Source organism: Lissotriton helveticus, chromosome 9 (genome assembly GCF_964261635.1).
Source record: "Lissotriton helveticus chromosome 9, aLisHel1.1, whole genome shotgun sequence".
NCBI classification, from domain to species: domain Eukaryota; kingdom Metazoa; phylum Chordata; class Amphibia; order Caudata; family Salamandridae; genus Lissotriton; species Lissotriton helveticus.
Genome location: NC_136070.1, coordinates 55,402,789 through 55,423,973, shown reverse-complemented (window position 1 = coordinate 55,423,973; position 21,185 = coordinate 55,402,789). Strand labels below are relative to the sequence as shown.

Below are 21,185 nucleotides of genomic sequence, written 5' to 3'. Positions count from 1 at the left end.
AGCTAATGTGCTGTTCTCCACTGATTCAGTGGTACAACCTCTAGGATCGGGTGTCCTGCGGCCTGTTTCTTCTACCATGGTAAGACTAGGGTTCCCATGATGAACCTCTATAGTCTTTAGATGCCCTACACTCTTCTGGCTAACCAGTCAATCACATTGGCTTAATCCTGATATGGCAGAGAACCTATTTTCTAACGTAATTCCCCAGTTACTTCTATTTGGTGGATATTTGGATTTTCTAGTGATGGTGTTCCATTTAGTTTTTAGTAACGTTGGGTTTATGGCATTTCCCCTTTTTGTGTAAAAGAAGTCCAACGTTAGTGGCACAATTTCTGTTGATCTTCGCTGAGGGGGGTATATATTAGCTAGAATGTTAGGTAGGGCTTCGGGATCTGAGAGGTGCAACACCACGCAATCCCCCCTAAACTTTTTACAGCCACCTCCGATCCATTCGACCCTTCTAGCTTTTACTATTTCTTGTGCCAGTTGGTCCCTGCCTCCTGGCTTAAAAGCCATATTCTTGGATAGCCAATGGAGTGATTTATTTATCAATGAGGGGATATTCTCTTCTTGCCCTGGTTCTAGTTGAGGAACATTTGCTAGAACCAGAATTAATGGGGAAGCTTCTACTATTAGTTCTACAGGACCCCTATCCAGGTTCTCTATTTCGTTGGTATTTATGTTAGCGGGCCCTGCTGAGTCCTCAACCCTCGGGACTGGATTTATAGTTCCTATCCCTTCTCCCCCTTGACCAGGTTGGTGTGTGGTGTTATGAGAAGTGCTTGCGACACTACCTGGGCAGGCTGTGGCTTTAGTATTTTTTGGGTCTACCATTGTCAAATTTGTATGGGCTGGCCTAGGTGTTTCTATTATAATTTTTTGCAGAAGCGATCCCAATCTAGTGACCTCTACTGTGAGCGAATCAATTTTGCTTAGAAGTGGTTTGGTGATCACTTTGATTTTATTATCTATAGCATTCAGTAGCTTTTTGAATTGATCTTCGTCTAGATGGATTCCCCCTCCCCCTTTATTCTCAATATCGTCACCATGTTTATCCTCTGAGGCAGCCTCAAGACATTTTTTCTCCGATCTAAGTCCGCCCCTTTTAGGTATATTTTTACCCTTGTTTTTCGTTATTCTGGGGGCTGGCACCGGTGTAGGGGCTTCCTCCTCTAGGGTATTACTTCCAACGTCTGTAGTGCAGTCGGAAGTTGTTTCATTAATTTCAACTAGAAGTTGGGTCAATGAGTTGGTATCAGGTATTTGAAAAACCTCATTGCTAATATCAAGTATTGAGACTGGTGGAGGAGTATTGCCAATAAGCATATCCGGAGAATAGCTAAGACCCAATGAGGACCTCCTATCTTGGTTGATTTTGGCAACTTTCTGTACCATGTAGGTTTCAATAGTATTAATTGGAGCAGAGGATGCTTTGGGTTTAGTCATATTAGTATCAACAAAGGCAGTCCTTGGGGTATCAACAATATGAAGATCCCGCCGGATACAGAAGTAATAGGGTGGCAACACTTACTTAGTAGAGATTGAACAGCGTTCTTGGCCCTGCTCCTGCCTCTTTGTGCCGATGAGGGCCGTAGAGGGCCCGCCCTTTGCCCGGGCTTAGCCCCGGGCGCTCCCGCGCGCGACTCGCGGGGGCGAGGGGCGTTCCGTTCTTTCAAGCGCCTCCGGGCGCTCGTGCGGCGTCACTTCCGCCGCCGGGGCACCTGGGTGTTGTAGTCTGGATGGTCGGTGGAGCGCTGTAGAAGTGAGCGCTGCTAACGCTGGCCGTTTCCCTCACGGCGTAGTTTAGGTGCTGGAGCGCTGAAAAAGGCGAGCTAACTGCTGACCTAGCTGGCCGTTCACCTCACGGCTTTTGGAAGTGTCCCACAGGAGCTCCGGGCGCTCCGTTCTTTCAAGCGCCTCCGGGCGCTCGTGCGGCGTCACTTCCGCCGCCGGGGCACCTGGGTGTTGTAGTCTGGATGGTCGGTGGAGCGCTGTAGAAGTGAGCGCTGCTAACGCTGGCCGTTTCCCTCACGGCGTAGTTTAGGTGCTGGAGCGCTGAAAAAGGCGAGCTAACTGCTGACCTAGCTGGCCGTTCACCTCACGGCTTTTGGAAGTGTCATCCGCCGAAATATAAATCCCATAGAATATAATGGGCTTTATATTTCGGCAGACTGCATATCCGTCATCTTAGTGACGGAGTAACCCATCCGTCGAGATCTAAATCAAGCCCTTAGTCTTCATTACATTTAAATAGAATACAGCGGCCTTTAAGTTTCAATCTTCCCTCCAAGGGGGAGCTCTTCTTGCAGGTGAGACATCTCCTCTTTTAGCACTGCTGACCACCGTACCCCAATATTTACAGCTTTTTGCAGGGATGCTAACTCGTCCTTGCTGATCCCCTACATTCACGTAGCCCAGCCTGGCAACCCCTCTGCTCCAAACAAATCCCTTGAAATTTAGAGGTTTTAAATGTATAACTTTTTCAGGCATCTTATATGAAAAGTGATATTTTTATGGTGGTTTCATCCTTGGTTTGGGTAGAAAGAGTATTTGATGGCCAACGGACCAAGTCGTTCACTTTCTTCGTTGAATGGCAAATTTTCCCAAAAAGCGCAGGCCCCAGAGGTCTTGTTCCATTTTATGTATCCAAGACTAGGTACAAAGTAAAAATGATTTTGGTTTTGCTTGCGTTTAATGCAAGGAGGAGTTATTCATTCATGCGGCATTCTTTTTTAGCTCCCGATTAGCAGATCCACGCGTGAGCTGCTTTTTCCCCAATTCGTACCTCACATCTATCCATTTAGAGGATTCCCTCAGCCTCAATACTACATCCTTAGCAACTATGAATGTCCGCATTGATAAATTCCTGGTGTCTCCATGGAAACAGAACAGATTTGTCTAAATGAAACAGATGCCGATTACTGTCACTAGTTGAAGTCTCGGAAGATGTCAGATCAAAAACTATGCTTTATTTATCAACCAAATGTGTTCGGGGGGGGGGGGTTACTCCTAAACTAATTGGCCACATATGCCTGAAAAAACTGACTTGCAATAGTATAGCCAAGAATGGTAGCATGATGTCCTGAGTACATGGAGCTGGGGGGTAGCAAAGCTGTTCTGAGGGCAGATGGTGACCTTACCTGCCTTGCGCCAGATTTCTTCCCTGGGCCACATGGAATAGCCCTGTTGCATGTTAGTGTGGGGGTGTGCAACAGATTAGCGTATCAATCAATCAATCAGGATTTATAAAGCTCAGCCAATCACCCACGAGGGTTTCAAGGCACTGGAGTTGCTAACTGCTTTGCAGTGCTCTGGTCATTTGAACAACCATCTCTCGAGTCCTTTTCTGAACTCCCAAAGTGATGCAGCGTTCCTGAGGTCCAGGGGAAGGTCGTTTCAGGCTTTGGCCGCGAGTTGAGAGAAGGAGAGTCCTCCGGTGTTGGGTCGGCGGATCCGGGGGGTGTCTGCGAGGGAGAGGGAGGCGGATGGCAGGTATCTGGTTGGTTGGTGGAAGGTCATTCTTTTGTTGATGTATGCTGGTCCTTCGTCGTGCAGGGCTTTAAGCATCTTGAGCTTGCATCTCTTCTGGATTGGGAGCCAGTGTAACTTTTGAGGTGCCAGGTGATATCAGATGAGTAGCATGCCACTGGGGGCACTATATTTTGGTACAGTTATTCCTTCTGCAAATCTGATACCTGAACCTTATTTCTATTGTATCAGTGGTGTAGCCATTAGGACTACACTCCCACAACGCATATGGGGCCAGATGTAGGTAAATCTCATTTACCGATTCATAAATACCGAATTTTACCGATTCGGTATTTATGAATCTGTAAATGAGATGTAGGTAAAATTTCGGTATTTTTTACCGAATCGGTAAGATTCGGTATTTACCGATTCGGTAAATACCGAATTGGTATTTGCTATTGAATCCTATGGGCCTTGAAGCCCATAGGATTCAATAGCAAATATCGATTCGGTATTTACCGAATCGGTAAAAATACCGAATTGCTAAGGGGGACAGGGTGTCACTTTGACACCCTGTTGCACCCCTGTAACTGGCTTTTGTGCCATGTGGCACACAGACATGCCCTTAGGGCATGTCTGTGTGCCACATGGCCCAGGTGTACATGCACAGATGTGCATGTACACAAGAATCCGTAATTTACCATGCAATTGTATTGCATGGTAAATGCCGAATTCTAAAGGCCCTGTAGCACTGTTAGAAATGCTACCTACATCTCAAATTACATATTCGGTATTTTTACCGAATGGTAAATTTACCAAATCGGTAAAATTTACAGAATCGGTAAATTTACCGATTCTGTAATTTTACCGATTCGGTCAGTTTTTTGTGCCCCTACATCTCCATAGCCCTTTACCGGTCAGAAACGGCCGAAAATCGATATTTTTGGCCGATTCCGACTGGTAAAGGGCTACCTACATCTGGCCCCTGGTTCTTAAATTAAAGAGCAGGACTTGAGCATGGTGACCCCGGTGACAGGAGCAATGATTGGACAGTCACACTGTGGCCTGGGCTTAGCCATGGGAATGCGCCAGCTTCACGTCTCAAAAACAAGGCCACAACTCGTCATGAAAAATCAGTCCATTTCATGATGCTTCCAGTCCTTCGCCTTTATTTACCAGATTACTGAATTCTGGGACTTGTAGTCTTGGCTCAGTTCAGAACATCACACATGAAAACATTGGTTTCTACACTCCAGATGTGAGTATGGCTGAGCCCCAGTATACCGTATGTACAGTTCCCAGTGTACAGCATGTCTCTACCCCAATGTACATTATACTATCCATAAGCCCCATTATGCAGCGTGACTCAGCCCCACTGTACAGTATGCTATGCAGCGGGTCTCAACCACAGTGTTCATTAAGTTTGAGCCCAAGTGTACAAAAGTTGGCCAGGTCACAAAGACATTTTGGAGTGCGTAAAGTAGTATACTTGTAGCACTCTTTTCCCTATGTCTACACGCCTTTATGAATTGGTCCGAAATGTCCAGCTCCATATTAGCAAAAGTGTAAAGAGGGAACAGTCCTTTCTATTTGTACTCACTGTATATAAAAATACAGCCATCCCTGTGTAGTGTGAAGAATGCGTTCACACAAGCTGCATTTTCAGTCATGATAATCGATTATCTCAGTTACACTCGCTTTGATTTCTACTGGTGGAACGCGCTCAGATTTATTTCCACGTATTAACAAAACATCCACTTTGAACAACAACTTAATACGATAAGAATTCAATTCTAAATTTCGAGTCTGACAGCATTCATAACAAAAACATGTGTTTCATGGTGTGGCTTTGCTCAACCCTATCTCAACGTTTGTACGGGCTGGTACAGGAGAAAGCGTGCCTGGAATGAGGTCCTCCATGGTGAATATCAACATGCAATCCTTTGAGGCCACTTTATCGATGAGATGCGGCGAAAATGGAATGGACTGGAGCGGTCTAGGCCTGGGAGTAGTTCGCGGAGTTTTGCTACGCGGAACTACGCAAAGTTACAAAAAACCTCAGCGGAGTTCCGCGAGTGGCGGAGTGCAGTGCGAACGGCAGTTTGTGCTGGTATTCCTGCTGCTCGTGTAAAACTTCTACCTCGCGAACTTACCGTTTGCTCTTGCAAATTTACCGTTCGCAATCATGAGCGGGGGGGAAAAAAACGCTGCACATTGCGAAGCAGAGTTTTCTGCACTCCGCGAGCTCCGTGGAGTGCAGAAAACTCCGCAAAGTCCGCGAATGGAGCGAAGTTCACCGTCCAGGCCTAGAGAGGACCCATTGGTATATTGACGCTTTTTACATGAGAATCCATACCAGATAGAACTGACAACTGATTATAGTTAAGAATTCATTCCATGTCGTAATTGTGTATGAATATTCCCTGAATATTCTTATTATATTCCCATTTATATGTTTTAGGGCCAATTCCTAAAAGCATGTAAGAATACGGGAAGGAGCCGTGTGTTACCTACTCCAAAATGCCTCTGTGAATAGCCTCGTATGTCTAATGCTCTCCTTGTCTCTTCTGCCCACTTTAGTTCTCCGATTACCAGAACTACATCGTGCACAGCTGCGTGAAGGAGAGCCCCACCATGGAGCGGTCGGTCGCGCTGTGCAACGGCATCTCCCAGTGGGTACAGCTGATGGTGCTCAGTAGGCCCACGCCGCAGCTCCGGGCCGAAGTCCTCATCAAGTTCATACACGTGGCCCAGGTGGGACAAACTTACTTTACTGCATAATTGTGAATTCTCTGCCTAGGCATCTCACATCTACAGGTGAATTGACCTATAGGGAGATCTGGAGATTACCCCAAACATGCCTGCATGGGTAGGGTGGAGTGAGTCGCGTGTATCCTTCCTGTAGCTTGGATCGTTGAGCTTTTGTGGCCAGCAAGATAGATTAGGGCCTGATTTAGTTTTCGTGGATGGGTTACTACGTCACACCGGTGAGATATATCCAATCCACCGAAATATAAATCCCATAGGATATCATGGGATTTAAATTTCCGCGGACTTGATATCCGTCACAGTTGTGACAGAGTAGCCCGTTCACCGAGATCTAAATCAGGCCCTGACCCAGCATAACTACACAATAATACTAGAGCTGAAAGCCTCAGGTAGGGGGTGAGTTATCCCCCATTGATGCTCAGATCAAGTCAGCAAAATTCTGTGCAAATGTCCCTGATAATCGCGTAGGGAGACACATGGATTTGTAATGCATTTTTATGATCAGAGATCACATTAATGTCACATTTGAGGCTCCTCTGATACCCTTAGGAGTAACCCTGGGCGTAGGTCGTGTAGTAGCGCTATGCGTAGCCACGCGAAGTGCACTACGCGAGCTACGTGAACTGCGTAGTGCACTGTGCAAAATGCTGTTCGCACTGATTGCACAGTGCCGGATGCTTGTCCGCACTGTGCAATCAGTGCAAACCGCATCTTGCACAGTGCAAGCCGTCATTTTTTAATCGCTCGAGTAGATTTCCACTCGAGCGGCAGCTTTCTCAACGCGGGCTGGTAGTTTCTCATCGCGAACGGTCACGAGCATACGCGACCACTTGCAATGAGAAACCTAATCTCCCCGCGTTGAGAATCTCACGGGGAGGTTTATTTTCCACACTCGCGATCGGCAACTTGATGTTGCTGATCGCGAACAAGGAAAAAGTCTCGCCGGGATGTCATTTTGCTAGCTCACGGTCACCAACTTGACGTTGGGGACCGCGAGCAAGCAAAAAATTACCGCTACGCTACGCGTGTTTGCACTGTGCTACGTGCAATTTGCATAGTACGAAGTATCGCAAACTTTGCAAACTACGCGAGCATAGCGTAGGACTTCGCTCAGGGTTACTTAGGAGGTGAGATTGATAATATTCCAATGTCTATATTTGATCAGAAAAAGACATGTCCTATTTCTATCCTATAAATGGCACACCGTTCCTTCTCACATTGGTAAGATTGATACATTTGAATGTCTGTTATTCCATTGCCACTTCTAATTCGAAATAGTTCACGTAAACGTATAGTTCTGTTGATCCCCGGATATCCTTTAAGATATTACAAGCAACCTAGTCCATTATATTGATCCACATTACTTTAATGATATATTTACTCACCTACATTTTTTAAGCGTAACATTGGTGTTTTTACCCCTGTGTTTATATGGGATGTAAGCATGTTCCCTTACCTTTAACAATCAAAGCATTATTCAATTTAGTGTTCTCAATGTTAATACTGAACAGATGTACCGCGTGCACCCTCTTGTCTGACTCGTGCCATTCCTTATGCTGTGCATATGCGTGTAACCTGTAACATGTAATCTGATTGTGTGCAAAGTCACCCACTTGGTTGCATGGGTACAATATATTAAAAATGCTAATAAATAAACCAGACAGTGGCTAAATATATAGTTAATGACAATCGTGTTAGTACCATTGGTAAATTTTAGTCTCAGTACTCAGAAGACAAGTTGGCCACATTTCTATCTCATTTATTACAAGTCATGAAGTCTTGCATCTGTAGGGTTGGTCACTTTTGTTTAGTTATGGTTAGAAGACCAATAAGCAACACTTCTAGTTTAGTTATGATGCACCATCAATTCTTCTGCTTGAAGGAATACTTTGGTGTTGAGGTTCTTGAGAAGTTAACCACATTGTTGTCTCATTACTGACTCCTGATGAATGAATGGTTCTGTTGGAAGAATTGGCAGACGTTAGAATTTACTTATGGTCAGAAGACAATTTGCCCAGATTCATGCCATATTAATAGCACCTCGTGTATCCTCTGTTGGTAAGTTTTGTGAACTTTAGTGGCCGAAGCAGGCCAACTGGCCACCTTTCTATCCGGTTCCTGGTGCGTCTCACTCACGCTCATCCTTGAATCTTCTCTCCTGCAGAAGCTCCACCAGCTGCAGAACTTCAATACCCTGATGGCCGTGATTGGCGGGCTCTGTCACAGCGCCATCTCCAGGCTCAAGGAGACCAACTGCCACGTCCCTCATGAAGTCAGCAAGGTCAGTGCCACAAGCTTTCCTCTTTCCAGTCTTGACTCATGCTTTGTTTGAGCCTTTGGAAGAACAGGGAATTGTGAGCTTGCACACCTAGTACTTGCGTATCTAGGGAAAAATATATATATATATATATATATATATATATATATATATATATATATATATATATATATATATGTGTATATCTATGAGAGTATGTGTATGTGTTCTTGTGTATGTGTGTGTGTATATATATGTTTTGTATATAAATCCATCATTTTATTTATGGCCCAGTATGTGCCCCTTAACATTCTTCTCTAGGGCTGCCACTGACACCAAGCGTGAACCTGTCAATTAAAACACAACAATAAAGGTACACAGACAAAGGGATGCTTGAGACACCAACATGACAAGCTCACAATAATAATGCGAGGGTTCACAGAACATCCTGTTGGTTAATACATAGACTAAGGGGGTTATGTGCAAAGTGCCGGGGACCGGTGGAAATCCTTCTGGGCTGACTCCATCTTTAATCTTACCAGAGAGAGTAAAATGAATACCACCAGGGTGGCAATGCCACCAAATGTTACTTAAAGTGCCACATGGCACACTGTGAAGCCAGCCTTGTCCCATTTCCTGGCCCAGTTGGCCATAAAGTGTGGCCTCCATGTTTTCTCATTAATTATCAAACCTCAACTATTCACTTGCGTGAGTCCCCTGACTCTTTGGGGTCCAGTATCGCTATGCCCGAGAGGCACATGGGCATCGCAGGAGAAGCGTGCCTGTGCCCAGGCTGAGCCAGTAAGGCAATGGTTAGTATGTGCTCGTGTGTTTTGGCCATCAATGCACTGCAAAGGGTACACGAATCTCTACAGGATCCTGCCAAAATGCTTTTGGTACAATAGTACTCTGCCTGGCTTGGAAAGATGGCCGTTCATGCATGTTCATTTTTCCTGACTTTTCCTATGTTTTCCACCCAGACTACTAGACCGCCTGTGAGCCTACTGCAGGGCGCTGTCATTTTTCTACTGATCCCAGCTCCTTTGAAAATAAAGTACACCAAACCTGTTCCCCCAACTCCAAAGAGGGCGCAAGTGTCCCCTCTAACAAGGAGGCGAGGTGGCTGGTAGTGGTAGCAGAAAACCTATATTTCCCAAGTTGCATGCTTGATTAAATGCACCTGCATGTCAGGATTAACACAAGACTCCATGTCACAGGGAAGCCATCTTTTTAACCTAGCACGTACCACATCGGTGCATTCTGGGACTAGTAGTTTTTCTTTTGTTTAATTAACCCTATTGGAGCACCCAAAACAGTGATTAGGGAAAGGCCAGACCAGCTTTGAAAAGTTACCTTCTCTTACTATGGAGTCCTATCCTAACTCTGCCGAACGGGTTCACGCGAGTTCACCAGTCTTCGACGAACTCACCAGTGAGAGCAAAAGATATGAAAAAGGGGAACTGTGATTTTCAGTTTGCTATCAGAAGGTAAAAGTGAGAAGTCACACACGAAAGCAGAAGGATCTTACTAATCAAAATAGTACACGGTTGCAGGCTTCATAGCAGAAAACAACACTCCGTGATCTGTGAGCCACCGCAGTGCTCAAGATCACAAACATGTCAGCGTGGGAGCCGGGTATGAACTTAGAACCTTTTATTCCGAAAACAGTTTATTCTTCCCCGCAATAACCTTGGATCATAGAAAGACTCCTGGAAGCTGCTGTGGTTCATTTGCTGAGACAGACTTCAGGAAAAGGGAATGGAGGGTTTCCCTTCAGGGCTTAAAGGAAATGCTCTTCCCATAGAGAGTGCTTCGGGAAAACCGATTGGGCTTTTAGGGACTACAAAAAGCAGAAATACCTCAAATTGGTAACCAAAAAAATTAAAAAGTTTTTGTAGACCAAAGTGTGTCTGCAATTCCACGTCCGACTGTGGGGTCACAGAAGTGTTCTTAAGCTGGGTGATGAAGTCTGCATCCTCGGAGTCCCTTCCACTTCTTGTACTCCGTTTAAAGTCTTAAATCTATAGCTTTTGCTCTTGTTTTAGCACCTCCGTCCATTGGGAGCTTTGCGCTTCCGCACCTTGGGAGCTTTGCACTTCCACCCATTGGGAGCTTTGCCCTTCGCACTTTGTCCCATTGGGAGCACAACACTTCTTCAATTTGGGACTTTAGCACTTCTTTCCATTGGGAGCTTAGCACTTCTGCCCATTGGGAGCTTAGCACTTCCGCCCATTTGGAGCTTAGCACTTCCGCCCATTGGGAGCATAGCACTTCCGCCCATTGGGAGCATAGCACTTCCGCCGATTGGGAGCTTAGCACCTCCGCCCATTTGGATCTTAGCACCTCCGCCCATCGGGAGTGTAGCACTTCACACTTTTGCCCTTTGGGAGCTTAGCACTTCCGCCCATTGGGAGCTTAGCACTTCCGCCCATTATGAGCTCAGTACTTTCGCCCATTGGGAGCCTAGCACTTCCAGCAATTGGGAGCTTAGCATTTCCGCCCACAGGGAACTTAGCGCTTCAGCCCATTGGGAGCTTAGCACTACCGCCCATTGGAAGCTTAGCACTACCGCCCATTGAGAGCTTACCACTACCGCCCATTGAGAGCTTAGCACTTCCGCCCTTTAGGAGCTTAGCACCTCTGCCGATTTGGGAGCCTAGTACTTTCGCCCATTGGGAGCTTAGCAAAGACTGGGTTGCTTCTGTTTTATTTTCTTTCCAGCATGCAGCTTGCCTTCACCTCTTAGCTGGGGTTCACTGTCAGTGGACAACAGTGTTCAAGGGGTAAAAATAATGGAAAAACTGGCGAATAAACTGTTCACCCAAGTTTCCTTCATTTACGCCTGCAGTCCTAGTCGGTTGCAAAAGCACATTTAGTGCCCATAACTAATGTTGATTGCACTCTGTTTTTGTACCCGTTACTATCTCTCGTATAAACGGCCCCTAAAGAGCCTAAGAATGAATATATAATTACTGAAATGCTATAGTAAATCTCAAAGTCCAAACAATCTTGTTTCGTGAAGGGATCACCTCTGGCCTCAGGCCTCTGTTTTCGAGCTGGTGCCTCACATTCACCTGCAGAGCCCTCTGCGTTCCTCTTTCGTAGTCTGTCTTCCCTTTTCTTGTATCGCGCCTGATTCTAATCTCCATGGACAAACATGTACTGCGAATAAAAGGAGAGCATCCTTTATTGTGTCTGCACAACCTCAGGGGTGCTCCAAGTTATCCTACCAACATTATACTGACCACAGCAGCAACACCACATGTGATCTAGATATGTAACATGGGTGTGGGGGGGTCTCATAGGTAACAAGCGGAAGTCCTCCTATGGAGAAAGCACACACTCACAACATGTATGTATGTATATACTATTTTGTATCTAGACAAAGGTAGTCAAAGACAGCCTGCTGAATAATATGTATTGATAACACAACTAAGAGAATTGTTGAGCAATTGAGGGGTTGGTATTGTACTTCCTTGAATGCTTTTATGTATAAAGTTATCATTTGTTTATTCATCTATTACTCTTCCAATAACTTCTGAAGTTTTCACTCCAGAATCAAAGTACATCAGAAGGTGAAGGTTTTACTCATTATTGGTTCAATACTTCTAATTTTAAATAAATTGCAGCAAAATGTTGCAGTTTCTTGGTGAAAATCGGTATGCTCGCAGCATCTGTGGTTACTTGCATCTGGAGCTTAAACTCCATGGGTCTCTCTGCATGTGCCCCTCTGCTGATCTTAATATTTATTCCCACAGTTAACAATAGCGGTGGGTCCTGTTTACCAAAATAGTTTGCAATAATTGGGGATTACAGCTTCAGCCCTGAGAATTCCCCAAGAACTGAAGTTCCTGGGTAAAGTAGTAATTCCAGATCCAGTTTCCAAAATAATCCCTTATTCTCCCCTGGAGTGTCCTCGTGACGTTTTGGCTGCCTCACCGGCTAAAATCAATCCGGGTAAGCACCAGATCTGTGTTATTTCATCAGACCTTGCAACTCCTGGGAGGGCGCGTAACTCTGTCCCCAGCAACAGGGAGAATTTGTGGCACCCGTAATGTGGCCCCTGGTAAGAGGACTGTGGGACCATCCAATGGGTTTTTCTAGTACTCAACAGTACTCAAGAGTGGCTTTTTTTCTCACTTCTTGCCTTCCCCATACATTCAACCTCCAGGTGCTGAATGAGATGACGGAACTCCTGTCCTCCTGCCGGAACTACGACAACTACCGACGGGCGTACAGCGAGTGCACGGGGTTCAAAATCCCCATCCTGGGCGTGCACCTGAAAGACCTGATCTCGCTGCACGAGGGCATGCCGGACTACCTGGAGGACCAGAAGATCAACGTCCCCAAGCTGCACTCGCTCTACAACCATATCAACGAGCTGGTGCAGTTGCAGCAGGTGGTGCCGCCGCTGGACGCCAACAAGGACCTGGTGCACCTTCTCACGGTGAGTCAGTGGAGCGGGGGCCACCAGGAACCGGCCTCGATGGCCTTCAGGTCCCTTCATAGAAAGAGCTCTGCTCGCCAAGGCTGCCCCAATTTCATGTTTGTTAGCTCTAAAAGATTGTAGTGAAAGTTTTTCTTAAGCAACCAAGACCAGTAGAGTGAATCACGCCTTGACATATCATAGGAAGAGTAGTAAATAGCTTATTTAACGATCCCTCAACGAGTAAACCCCCATGATGACCGGGGAAAGGGTTTCGGAGGAGGGAAGAGTGAGGATCAGAAAGTTATAAGGAGGAAAATGGATAAGAAGGAAGTGAAGGAAAGAAACTTGGTCTTTATAAATCAAAACAAAATCAGAACTTTCCCCAGGCCCATTACCTGTCAACAAGTTCTGTAACAATCATCGAGGTTCGGTTTCGGTTTTTGAATTCTAATCTTAATGTGATTTTTGTGTTTGTCACTAATTTTTTTTGTTGTGTAACACCTTTGCCGTGATTTCGCGACAGTGGGACACTTCCGCAAAATGGGCGGGGCCGCGTCGGCCGTTGGCCGACGGCAGCACTAGCAAGGGGTTAATAGAAAGGTGGGTGTTGCCTACATCCATGTAAAACAGAAAGAAAGGCAGGTTTTAAAGACTGCAAAATCTACAAAGCAAGGGTCTGATGTACTAACAGGGAGGGTGCATGTAGTTGGGGTAATTTATACACCGACTATTCACGACCTCCTTGTCATTATACGGTGAGTCTACATATTATTAGATGTCCATGCGGTCATAAGACTAGTAGTCTCACAGGCATGCTGACAGAACTGCAAAATTCTGCACTAAAATATTCAGTTAGCCATGGTTTCATTAAGAAACTTCATTTATTATTGCTTCACCATTTCAGTCACAACATGCTGCATATTCCATGTGCTTGTTGCAACGTTCATGCAAACTTAGTCATTGTGAACTCAGGGCCCGATTCACAGAACTAACTTAAGACAAAATCGTAAACTTACTACTTTTGGTATTCACAGAAGTTAGGATTTTGTCTTGAGACAGACTTAAGACAGAATCCTAACTTAACTCTGTCTTAAGCCTGTCTTAAGTCTGTCTTAAGACAAAATCCTAACTTTTGTGAATACCAAAAGTAGTAAGTTTACGATTTTGTCTTAAGTTAGTTCTGTGAATCGGGCCCATAGTTTTCAATGCGTCCACTCCTATATCCATTTGTCCTTTTATCCCTCATGCATTTCGGACTGTTGTTCTTTACAAGGGGGTTATTAATCCTGCACTGTAGCTTCAAAACACATTCTCTTAAAACTGAGAGTTACTCTGAGTGAAATGTGATTAAAAAAAGGATCGGAAATTTGTGTAGTAGAAAGTAGATACACGTCACGAGAGGTGCCTGTGTACCAGTGGAGTCTGAGCATTTAATTCACTCAGAGTAGCTCAGGTAGCACCTCACCCACTCTCTTGGATACAAATGCTCCAGCATTTTGTTTTCACTTAATATCACAACAATATTATTTCACTTAATATCAGAACCTTTGTTCTCCTCTATCCTTCTGCTATCATTCCAAATCCAAATAACTGACTAACCTATCCACCACTTAAAATGTACTTGCATGCTTCACTATACTAATTCAACACTAATCCTCTATGGGTCCCAGAGTAGCGTGCTACTCGCCGAAAAAGCGCTTCGACGCATCGTATCGGGTAGTAAGCTCTATATAAATGCAATTACAATACAATGTTTTCCTCACTGATTTAAAAATGCCATCATTTGAGCAGGGCTTGCATGCAAATGTGTTATCAGACCCAGACTAGATTTGTTCAAATCTCACTTGACCACTTTAGAGATATTTGTGCATGAATCATGCAGTATAATCCATGCAGGAGAGCTACGTGCCACGAGTGAGACCTCATCTGCATGTACCATGCAAAGCGGCATCAGTCCTACTTCACGTAAGATTTTATTACGAATGCAGTGAGCATCATTATGGAAGGTTTTGATTCCTCTGTGGTAGAAGCCTGGCCGAGAAGGACTACACAAACTCCCTGGTACCCTTTAGAGCACACTACTGCAAAAGAGACAGACAAAATACTTAAGTTGCCTCCATTGTGTGTCTCCAGTAAGGAGGATTGTGTATCTGCAGAAGCAGGCAGCAGGAATGCATTGGTATTATGTCTGCACCCGTGCTTATGCTGCCCCAAAGCGAGACTCCACACTGCTTAGAAATGTATTGTGAGGTCCAGTGTGGGATGGACAACATTGCGGTGGTGACACTGCTCTTGTTAACCCCTTCACTGCGGCGGCTATTCTGCCGCAGTGCTAAGGGGGCGGGGCGGCCGCGCGGCGGGCTCATGCTGGTGACGGAACCGCTCCGTCACCAGCAGCGGTTGCGCTGTTCTCGTGACGGAGCGGTTCCGTCACGGCCCCGCCCGCTCAATGGAACGCTCAGCGCAGGCGCGGAATCCTCGCCACGCAGGCGCGCCGAGCGGGCCGTGACGGAACCACTCCATCATCAGCACAGCGCGACCGCAGCTGATGACGGAGTGGTTCCGTCACCAGCAGGGGAGGGGGTAATGCAGTCCCTCTTCAAGGCTTCTCGATGACTCCTGAGAACCAGACAAGCTAAATGCTTCCTCACTATCTGTGTGTGCCCTCTCTCTAGCCTAGCTGCTGCACCGGTACGGTCCGATGCTTTTTGCAATGTATTAAACCCATTTTGCGATTCGATAACAGGCTAACAAATCACAGATCGGGTTGAGAAACCCATAAGTAAAAATTTTTAGAAGGGGTGCATTTAGGGAGTCCCTTCCAAATAGTAATTTGATATAATATGCATCAATGTTTTGGAATTTTACAGACTTCCAACATGGGTAGGTGGTAAGTATCTACCCCTTCCCCTCCTTTCCTCTACAATTACATTTGCTCAGTCTGCCTTTCATTTCTGCACTCTGTCTTGGTCTCCCTATCAGTTTTATTTGATGGCTTCATATGATACCTCATCATAGCTGCCAAAATCATGTTCAGATTGAAAAAACACGAACACGTCTCTACCTGTCATTAATAGGTGCGACAACTCCCTGTAGCCAAGAGAATTGCGTTCAAAATGTAAAACATCTTCTATAATCATGGACTGAAAATTCTCTCTTGTGATCTATGTCCCCAGATGTAATTTAAGAACCAGACAGACTACCTGCTGGTCTAGTTCTCAGCAGTGCGTGTCTTCTGTCTGGAGGCTGCCATCAGAAACAGGTGGCGGGCCAGCATTACCATGGTGATTCGTGCCCTTGTTAATACTGTCTCCTGCCAGGCTTGTCACAGACTGCTGGGAGCTGGACTAGTTTGGAGTTTGTGTAAACTGGCTGCTTGGATTTCTGCAGAGAGCTCACTGGATGAAGGGACTCCATACCCATAGTCATGCTGTGACCTACTCGTCATGCGTGTTAAGAGTGGTGATAGTGGCGTATCAAAACTTGAGGGGGCCCTCCTCCCAAACTCACCACCTACCACTTTTGCTTAGGGGGCCCCCGGGAGTTCAGGGGTCCTCCGCACTGCAGGGGCTTATGTTACTCCACTGAGTGTTGATATGTGTCAATACCTACAAAGCTTGACTTTGTGGTGTTCTCAGTGGCAGCCCTCTGCACCTCCACGGTGAGCACCAAGATGCTCACCACTAACCCCACAGTTCCGACGTGGAAAATCCACAGCGCTGGCATGTTTTCGGCGGTCGCCTTTGTGTTCCAGCCTATGAAAAGGATCAAAACCTGGATCTGTGAATCAGAATTTATGATTTTCTTGTGGTGTTCATGCTGTGTTTGCAAGGCCCCCTTTTGGAACCCATCTCCTCACCACTTAGACGTGTCACCTGTGACTGCAGGTGAATTGCGAGCTTCCCGTGGGTTCTCCGCAGGCAGTATTCACACCTGTACCTGTGAAAACCGCTGATCAATGCTCTGTGACTCACAATCAGGTTGTTATCAATGGGGGGGAAAGAAGGGAGGGAGGGAGGGAGAGAGGGAAAAAAACTAACATGATCTGGACATTGTTTCCAAAAGTGAGTTGTTTTTCATTTTTTCTTTTAATAGTGAACAATCACTTTAGATTACAGGGTACAGTTGTTATGGGTTTTCAGAAATATTTCCTGGTGGATTGTGCAGCAAAGAGACAGATAACAGGTTTTTGGGGATGTGTCTCAGCTAGTCTTCATTCCTCTGCTTCTGTAAATTATTTTATGGTAATTAGGGTGATCCATGCATGCAGATGATATCATTCAAGTTTAAAGTGTGGTTGGAGACAGAGCAAGTGGTTGAGGTTCACTTCTAGGTCTGATAATGTCCCACAGATTTGAAGGATGCTAATATTGATTTTCTCGAAGATTTACAAATGAATTGAATCAATAAGTTGAAACAATATTTGAGAGTGTCGCTGCACACAGAATCCTGACTACTCGTCTTGTCTTTTCCAGCTGTCTCTCGATCTGTACTACACCGAGGATGAGATCTACGAGCTGTCTTACGCCCGGGAGCCGCGGAACCACAGGCTGCCGGTGAGCGTCATCTGCGTCATTGTTTGTGTTCATGAAGAGGTCTTCTGTCCCACTCAAACACAGTAGAGTTGTGCACCTTGTAGTCAGTCATCCTTGTGACAGTACAGTATCATACATGTAGTCTGTGCGGCTCTTGGCTGGCTCATGGCTCTCAGGGCAGTATAGTCTTTAATCAGCATCCTGTATGACTGAGCGCCATCCCACATGAAGGTGTAAGCACCTCCTGGCCCTGTCCATGTTCCTATGGGCGGGATATTGTTTAACCACCATAGTTTGTGACAGAGCACTGTCAGACATGAATCTGTAAGTACACCCTGACACCATCCATGCACCAGAGGACAGTATCTTTGTTAACTCTGCGCTTTATGACTGAGCGCTATCCCACATGAAGCTGCTGGTACTTCCTGTCCCATGCATACACAAAAAGAATGTATATTTTTTAACTGCGTCCTTTATCTCTTCTTCACCCTTTCCATGCACCAGAGGACAGTGTATTTTTAAACTGCGTCCTTTATGACTGAGCACTGTCACATGATGCTGTACCTCCTCGTTGCCCTGTCCATGCACCAAAGGACAGTATATCTTTAAACGCCGTCTTTTATGACTGGGCGGTGTCACACATGACGCTGTGGCTCCTCTTGGCCCCTTCCATGCACCAGAGGACAGTATATTTTTTATCTGCGTCCTTTATGACTGAGTGCTATCACACATTATGCTGTGGCTGCTCCTGGCCCCGTCCATGTACCAGCGGACAGTATATTCTTTTAACCGAGTCCTTTATGACTGAGCGCTGTCACACATGACGCTGTGGCTCCTTTTGGCCCCGTCCATGCATGGAAGGACAGTATATTGTTTAACAGCATCTTTGGTGACCGAGTGGAATTGCGCATGACCCTATCGCACCTAAAGGACGTCCTTTGTGAAAGAGGAGCAGCATACGTGTTGCCCCAGTTACCACATGCCTTGACCAAGCCCCTCCGTGTTCTGTATTTTATAATTGTCTTTTGTAGTACATCATTACAATACAGGAAATGAGAGGTACCTCTCAGCCCTGTCCACCCGTCTCAGTGCTGTGAATAGCGTAAGCAGCATCCTCTATGATTAAGAACCACCACACATGTGGCAGTAAGTCCTGTCTATGCACCGCAGGGCAGTATATTATTTAATCAGCGTCCTTTATTACAGAGCACTAACACACCCATAGCAGTTGGCTCCTAAGGTCCTTCCATGCAATTAAATGCTGTATATTGTTTAACAGCATCTTTATGGAAGAGCACATAAGACTGTAGGTACCTCCTGCCTCATCACACTCCTAAAGCCTGTATATTGTTTAATCTGCGTCCTTTATGACAGAGCGCTGTCACGCCTGAAGCTGTTGGCTCATACAGCCCCTTCATCCAATTAAAGGCTTTATATTGTTTCACAGCGATACCAAAGGGGATGATGGACAGAGCGTTTGAGCAAATCAAACACCCCCAGTCAACCGATCTGGGTTTAATATATCATCATTCTTTAGCTCACTCCACCACCCCAGTTCAGGCATGGCCATTTGCAAATCAGTCTGACCCTGTGCCTCATGGGAACAGTCCAGCCCGAACTGCCAAACCAGGTCTTCCCTGGACCGGAAACAAGCATCCTTGGACCAGTTTCTGGCTAATCAGCCGTCATCAGCCAGGCTTCCTTGAATCCAGTGGCAAAGTGAGCAAGGGACTCACGTCTGAGCATACCCTGCCAACTAAGGACTGTTCCCATGAGGCACAGGGTCAGACTGATTTGCGTATGGCCATGTCTGAACTGGGGTGGCAGAGTGAGCTAAAGAATGATGATGCATTAAACCCAGATCAGTTGACTGGGGGTGAGTGCTTGCAATGTTCAACGCTCCGTCCATCATCCCCTTTGGTTTTGTGTATTGTTTCACAGCATTTTTATGGCAGAGCGCTAATGCACATAAAGCTGTAGGTACCTCCTGCCTCATCACACTCCTCAAGCCTGTATAATGTTTAATACGCGTCCTTTATGACAGCGCTGTCACCTGAAGCTGTTGGCTCCTCCCAGTAATTAAGGTCTGTATATTGTTTAATAGCATCTTTGACAAAACTCTAACATACATGAAACAGTAGGTAACGCCTTTAGGCACATGCACAGGGCCGGGAGGTACCTACAGCTTCACCAGTTATAGCGCTGTGTCATAACAGACACTGATAAAACAATATACACACTTTAGGTGCATGGATGGACAAAAAGGTACCTAAAGCTTCATGTGTGACAACGTTCCTCCATAAAGGACACTATTAAACAAAATACAGCCCTTATATGCATGCGCGGGCCAATTGGTGCTTACAGCTTCATGTGTGATAACACTCGGTCATAAAAGATACTATTAAAAAATATACAGTCCTTATGTGATGTGCATGCAAGGGGCCGGGAGGTATAGCTACACATAGGATAGCACTCTGTCATAATGGACACTTATTAAACATTATACACCCTTTAGGTGCATGCACGAGCCAGAAGGTAGCTACAGCTACGTGTGTGATAGGGTTGTGTGATAATGGACACTGACTAAAAAACGCTGTCGACCCCCTACAACAAAGGACTCCTTGTATTGTTAAAAAGTTGTCATTTAGGAGTCTCTACTTTCTGTTGTCAATGCAATGTATACATTTTAAGTCACCCTCACTCACCACATCACGCTTGTTGTCACTTTTTTGTGAGCACTTGAGCTATATTTTCATATTGCTGAAAAATAATATATAAAATATGTGTTGCATAACTCCCTTGAGTCCCTGTTAAGTAACTTCCATATTGCTCCTTCTGGCATTAATTACCCAATATGCCTAGGCATATTGATTAACACAACCTCTAATGCAATTGTTCATGTCTATTTGGACCATATTGGCCACTTAGGAACCATTGTTTTCTAAAACATAATAGTTACCCCTGGTTCTAGTATTGGGGTCCCCTTGTTTATCTTACCACGTCTTAAGACAGACAGAGCACTGTTATACGTGTAACCCAGGTCCCATAAAGCCATGCTCCTGAACACACTGCTGTATATTTTGTAATCTGTGCTCTTAAAACAGACAGATCACTGTCTTGCATGTACCTTAGTTGCCACCTGGCCCTGCCCATGAACACAGTAGTTTATATTTTGTAATCCATGCTCTTAATACAGACAGACAGACTCGGCAATCCTTGACGGCGAGATGGAATAGTTCAATATAATTTGCGCAGATGGAATGCTCATATCAATTAATGGTTAATACGGGACTCTATCAAGTACAACAAACAGAGTTTTAAAGCCCAATATATGCATATAACATCAAGCAACAAGTGGTCTGACTGAACCACTCATCAAAGGGTCTTTGTTATATATATGAACAATATATGAATGCTATATCCTGAAGATGGTCTTACAGATTGGCAACATAAAAGACGAAACTTGAACACATCAATCCATTTTTCAACCCACTAAAGAGACTTTGTGTCCAGGAAATTCATGTTGTATACATAGGCTGTTTCCATTAAGGTTATATTTTGAAATACGTCTAAATACATTAGTGACATAAGAAAATATTTTGTGTGATTTTGGCTTCTGTCACCCCTGTATATATGAGTTATACATGTACTATTAAATCTCTAATTTTGAGTATAAATTTGTACAAAAAAAAACACACAGTTATGCTTCTTTTATTGTATGAGATTT

General features: G+C 45.2%; 1 protein-coding gene across 4 annotated transcripts in view; it reads left to right on the top strand.

Moving 5' to 3' along the window:
• The window catches only part of RASGRP1 (RAS guanyl releasing protein 1), a 350,649-nt gene that overhangs the window by 296,187 nt on the left and 33,277 nt on the right, over positions 1 to 21,185 (top strand). For all 4 annotated transcript variants that reach the window (XR_013600832.1, XR_013600831.1, XM_078659443.1 and 1 more), the window contains 4 exons: positions 6,049 to 6,222; positions 8,402 to 8,518; positions 12,666 to 12,941; positions 17,399 to 17,479. Coding sequence is in view for 2 of the 4 variants with exons in the window: in XM_078659443.1 (XP_078515569.1) it covers positions 6,049 to 6,222; positions 8,402 to 8,518; positions 12,666 to 12,941; positions 17,399 to 17,479 (648 nt within the window). In the remaining 2 variants the exon portion in view is untranslated. The remainder of the gene's footprint in view (positions 1 to 6,048; positions 6,223 to 8,401; positions 8,519 to 12,665; positions 12,942 to 17,398; positions 17,480 to 21,185) is intronic.